This window comes from Aegilops tauschii, chromosome 2 (genome assembly GCF_002575655.3).
Source record: "Aegilops tauschii subsp. strangulata cultivar AL8/78 chromosome 2, Aet v6.0, whole genome shotgun sequence".
Classification (NCBI taxonomy): domain Eukaryota; kingdom Viridiplantae; phylum Streptophyta; class Magnoliopsida; order Poales; family Poaceae; genus Aegilops; species Aegilops tauschii.
In genome coordinates this window covers 17662834-17668335 of record NC_053036.3, presented here as the reverse complement: position 1 = coordinate 17668335, position 5502 = coordinate 17662834, and the positions used below count along the sequence as shown (strand labels likewise).

The following is a 5502-nucleotide window of genomic DNA, read 5'->3' as shown; positions in this document are numbered from 1 at the left end:
CTAACGGCCGTCAACGGCCGCGCCGTGAGCGTGCGTGGCCACGTGCCCTGACATGTGGGTGCAGGCGGTCAGAAAAACGGTTAAATCGCTAGTCACGGGCGTTTTGGGTTTTTTGAAACAGCAAACCGCGCGACTGGTAGGTTTTTGAAAAAAATTAAAATCGGATAGTTTTTTGGAACCCTAGCCTGTAAACTAGTAGTTTTATGCTATTTACTCGCCCACGTAGAAATCTGAGCTAGTGCTTCATATCTGTTCTGGAAATTGCTGATTTTCTTCATGTGCGGGCGCTAATGCCTTGAGCCAATGTCAATATCCTGGTCACCCAAATCGCGTCCGGATCGGTGATCTTGGCTGGCGTCACTGATTCTCTTAGACCAGGAGAGCCCACCCTAGTTTGACGCCGGATGATTGATCAAATTTATTTCAGCATGCATTCAAAAAAATATTCATCGTGAATACAAGAAATAATTGTTGCGTGTTTAGAAAAAGATTCACGGACAATCATCCCTGCTGCACTGTAGCTCCCATGACCAAACCCTCCCGCCACCAAGACTGCATCTATGAGGAGAAACCATTTAGACGAACAAGATCTCGAACAGTGCATTGTGGAGGGCGGATTTTGCCGTTCAATCTACACCGATCGAGACATGCCTACATCGCGCTCGGTGATTTATTTTCCAATCAATTGCACACATCTACTTATCTAGGTGAGGCTGACAATGTGACATCAAGAGTTCACATCGAAACAACATTACGATGACCGCGTCGAGTTGATGCTGGAGTTAGCACCATGCGGTTCATGTTCACGGATGGCACGGATAATGATGTGCACGGCCAATGACGACAATAGGAAGAGGAACAATGTTTAGAAGGATGGTGACATCTAGATGAGTAGATGGGTGCGATTAATCAGGAAAACAAATCATCGAGCACGAAGTAGGCTTGTGTCGGTCGGTGTAGATTGAACAGCAAAATTCGTACTCCACAATGACTGTTCGAGCTAATATTCGTCTAAATGAATTCCTCACATCGATGTTGTCGTGCTGGCAGGAGGGTTTGGCCAGGGGAGCTACAATGAGCTCTGTACTGTCCAACATCTTTTCGTTCTCCAGGGGACAAGGAGTTGCTCATTGTCTACCACAAGAAGGACGACGTCTCTTCGTCCTTCACAGGGACGAAAAGTGACTCTTCGTCCGCCACAAGAACAACCGGGTCATAGAACTGAAAAAGAATTAAACTGGGATATAATTTTGAGACTTCGTAAACAAATTAGTATGCACTAAAAAAATCTGTATTATTGCACATGGGAGCCATTGATGGTTTTATCCATAGCCATTATGTTTTTCTTTCCTGATAGAGGGGTTTCCCCCAATTTCGTTCCATCTGTAATCGAACCATGCAAGAGGACCTGCATGGTTGCGAGTGTGAACCATAATGACGCCTTGATGGTTTTGTCTGACTATTTTCCCCGGTTGGCATTGAGCCACATATGTGCGTATCTTTTGTTTGTTCAACTGATCAACTCAATATTTTTTGTGTGGAATGGAAGATAAGCCACAAGCTAGTATGAAATGCTTCCTTATTTATGAAGTTGCATGCATTCGTGAAAGCAAAAACCCACACAAGCACCACCGCTCCACCAGAGCAAGTGACGCACAGAACTCTGGCCGGTCGGCCGGAGCTTGAGCTGCCCGGAGAAGTTGTAGTGGCCGGCCAGCGATATGGAGCCGGCGGCAGGAGATGGGACGAGGAGGAAGACGGCGTGTGTCCCCTGTGGGTACGGCTACATCGCGTCGGCGCTAGTCAAGCTGCTTCTGGAGAAGGGATACGCAGTCAAGACCACCCTCAGAAACCCCGGTAAGATTAATTGTTCCCCTAGCTTTTGGGTTTCGATCTGAGATCATGTCTGATGTTGTGATATACTCCAAGAATTTAATCGGATTTGTTTGATTCATGGGTTCCAGATGACGTGGTGAAAAACAAGCACCTCAAGGATCTGCAAGCGCTCGGCCCCTTGGAGGTGTTCCGTGCCAACCTCGACGAAGAGGGCAGCTTCGACGACGCCGTCGCCGGCTGCGACTACGTCTTCTTCGACGCCCCTCCGGTGAACCTCCACGCAGAGAACCCTGAGGTAAACGACGCTCAAAAAGCACCAAACCCAATGTCTGACGGGAGGGCACGCACGCATTCTGAATGAAACAATTAATGTAAGGGTAATGTATGGTGTTGACAGAAAGACGTGATCGAGCCGGCCGTCCACGGACTCCTGAACGTGATGAGGTCGTGCGTTAGAGCGGGAACAGTGAAGCGCGTGGTGCTGACATCCTCAGCGGCCGCGGTCTCCACCTTGCCGTTGGAAGGCGAGGGTCATGTCCTGGACGAGGAGTCCTGGGCCGACGTCGAGTTCCTGACGTCGGGAAAGACACATGCTTGGGTACACACCACACACACATTTCAGTATTTTGATTCTCAGTCCGTTGAGTCATTTAAGTTCCGTTGTGTAGGGGTTCCCTGTCTCGAAGGTGCATCTGGAGAAGGCGGCGAGCGCGTTCGCGCTGGAGAAAGGCATCAGCCTCGTCACTGTGTGCCCGGGCCTCATGGTGGGCGCGGCACCGGCGGCCAAGGTCCATCCCAGCACCCTCGACGTCCTCTCCCTGCTATCCGGTGAGTCGTCAACTGAAACTAACTAAGAAAGATCCAGCAAACGCCATGCTGAATGTGTTACCCCTCTGATCCGTATTAGTTGTCGCTGGTTTAGCACAATTTTATGTTGGTTACTTAATGTGATATTATCACTAGGCGATGATGCGAGGGTCCGCACGCTTAAATTCATCGTGAGGATGTCTGGCTCCATCCCGTTGGTCCACGTCGACGACCTTTGCCGCACTGAGATATTCGTGGCCGAGGAAGAGGAGGCGTCGGGGCGGTACATCTGCTGCAGCCTCAACACCACCGTCGTGGAGCTAGCCCGCTTCTTGGCGGCCAAGTACCCACACTACAACGTCAACACCGACCGGTACATGCTCGACTCCTGGTCATGGCGCGTTCTGTTCTGTTCTCAAGCTCGTGCATTGAAGATGCGTATCTAAGGAAGTGTTCGTTTTTCAGGTTCTGTGGCCTTCTGGAGAAGCCGAGAGTCTGCACTTCTTCGGCGAAGCTCCTCGGGGAAGGGTTAGAGTACAAGTACAAGAACCTGGATGAGATATACGACGACATCATCAAGTACGGCAAGGACTTGGGAATCCTTCCATACTAAATATATGACGAGCCTCTCTATCCTTGCCTCCCGGAAACAAACTTTGTTTTTGGACGGCCGGGGGGCAGGTGGCGTCCTGTATCTTTGTTCTACTTTGCTTTTCGTGTTTATGTTGTTGTCCTAGCACACTATTTGCTTTGTTCAACTTCCTGTTCAAACTGATGCAGTTATGCTTGCATTATATGTGAACCCTGCTTGGTGTTTTATCTATAAAGCGGGGCGATAGTCTGTTTTGATAATCAAATTTCATGCTTACAGAATAAGCATACCCCCCCCCCCCCCCCCCCAAAATAAAGTAAAAATGTGCTAAAATTAATGTGGGTGTTCAATTTATATATGAAAAGTGACCGTTCCATGTCCTGATATAATGAACCTTCTCTGTGCAATTAATGTGTCTCATAAGAGTATGCCCAATCCTGATGGTTAGGTGTATCCCTCAATCTTGCACCTACAGAAATCACCATTACAATCTTGGTGACTCGGGTGGCCATGAGTTCCCTCAGTAATAGGCCTCGTCCCTGTTTGATGAAAATTTGTCGCACCAAAGCATCAATAGTTGGGCATGGACATATTTTTTCATAATTTCCCACCCTACTTTTAAATGGCATTATAGAGGAAATAAATATGGCAGTATACTGAATCATCTTTTGGATGCAGACAGGGACAGAGCCAGGATTTCGACATAGGGGGGGCGAGGTTTCACACCAAGTCCCATACGCAACGGCTATGTTGTAAACAAAATTAGGGTCTGGTCTAATGGAGATGCCATGGTGTCAACATACCCTTTTTGTGTCTGTTCATTGCATTCACATGATCAAACTTGGTAGAAAATTGACAAATGAAAAAAAAAATCACAACACTAGAAACACCGGATAAACTTATCAAAGAATAATTTGTAGTAATGCAATGTGGGTAAATAATATTTTACCTAATCTCATTATTTATTGGAATTGGCAAGATGGACTTCACTGACTGAACCCAATCCCAAAACCTGAATCGATCCTGCTCTCTTATTCTTCTTCATGTTTACACAAGCACAAGTAGGATTTTTATAATTGATTCTAAATCTGTCTGATTATACTTCTATAATTTTTAAAGCAAAGAACCAATCTGAAGCGAGAAACAATTACCTTTTCCCCTTTTGTGGTTGCTGTTTATCCATGCGTCCTCTCTGTTGGGAACCGGCAACATGTGCGTGGATCGACACCTGCGTATCCCGGCGATCCCTTCCCTTCTCCGCTTCTCTCCATGGCGACCCGAAGAAGAGATCTGATCGCAACAGCCATCAGGCGTCAGTTTCGATAGCAGCGGCGGCTTGGAGAGATTAGCGATAGGGAAGTGCGTAATCAGGTCGTGGCTGCGTGCTGTAATTAACAGGCCTCTTTTCCTTCCATGATGGCCTGTTAGGCCATTTTCTTTTATGATGTTTTTTTAGCACGTAATGGGCTGTACATGGGCTGAAGCTTACACGTTAATGAGAATGGGGGTGGGGAAGGATAGGGGGGGCGAAGCCTGCGCTGGACACGGGGGCAAGCCAAAAAATTAGCGGTTAACTGATCGACATCGAGGGACGAGATGATCGTTGGGGGGGGGGGGGGGGGGTGTCTTGCCCCCCTCGTCCCCCTAAATTCACAAGATTTTGTGCAAGGTTGGCTCTGTTAGACCTGAGGAAAAATAATAAAAAGACAAGTTATAAATACTTGTGAGTTGATGAAGAAGTGCACAGTTCAAGTATGCACATAGCGATGCGTATGAGCGTGTCACTGCCAACTAGGAAATATGCATGCAGTTAACCTCACGCAATGTATACGGTCGGCTAGTTATGATCACCAAGCTGGCTAGCTACGTAGTATATAGCAACGCATGGGAGTACATGCATGCGTCGGTCAGAATGGTACATCAACCGTATATGCCGAGGCAACGTACACACAACGGCTGCTTGTGTGCAACATGTTTAAAGCAAGCCCTCGCCTGGTATCCAGTAGTCAAAGTCTGGCTAAGAAGTATTACTATGCATGTTACTTTGAACAGGATTAGTATCACGACTACTGGTCCCGGCCATGCAGCTCCTGGCACGATTAAAATATTCCGGCAGGCAGCGATGCAAAGTTAACGTGGTGTGCTAGTTGATTAAGTTGGACCAGAAAGTCACAAGATGAGAGATAATCTCATACGGCTGTTTGTTCTGGATGGATAAGACTAGCCACAATGGGTAGTAACATAGACTAATAAATGCATATGTTATT

General features: G+C 47.3%; 1 protein-coding gene across 1 annotated transcript; it reads left to right on the top strand.

The window, feature by feature from the left end:
* The first annotated feature begins 1508 nt into the window (after positions 1–1508).
* LOC109778519 (anthocyanidin reductase ((2S)-flavan-3-ol-forming)-like) lies at positions 1509–3436 on the top strand. Its single transcript, XM_020337082.4, has 6 exons — positions 1509–1857; positions 1965–2131; positions 2234–2434; positions 2505–2664; positions 2800–3016; positions 3109–3436. Exons 1-6 carry the CDS (start codon positions 1722–1724, stop codon positions 3254–3256), a joined length of 1029 nt encoding a protein of 342 aa, XP_020192671.1. The 5' UTR covers positions 1509–1721; the 3' UTR covers positions 3257–3436.
* The last annotated feature ends 2066 nt before the right edge of the window (positions 3437–5502 follow it).

Excerpts from the sequence above, each read along its gene's own strand:
- LOC109778519 (XM_020337082.4), top strand. The coding sequence starts at position 1,722 with ATGGAGCCGGCGGCAGGAGATGGGACGAGGAGGAAGACGGCGTGTGTC. Across the intron at positions 1,858-1,964 it reads GACCACCCTCAGAAACCCCG|ATGACGTGGTGAAAAACAAG; the intron begins GTAAGATTAATT and ends CATGGGTTCCAG. Across the intron at positions 2,435-2,504 it reads CGGGAAAGACACATGCTTGG|GGGTTCCCTGTCTCGAAGGT; the intron begins GTACACACCACA and ends TCCGTTGTGTAG.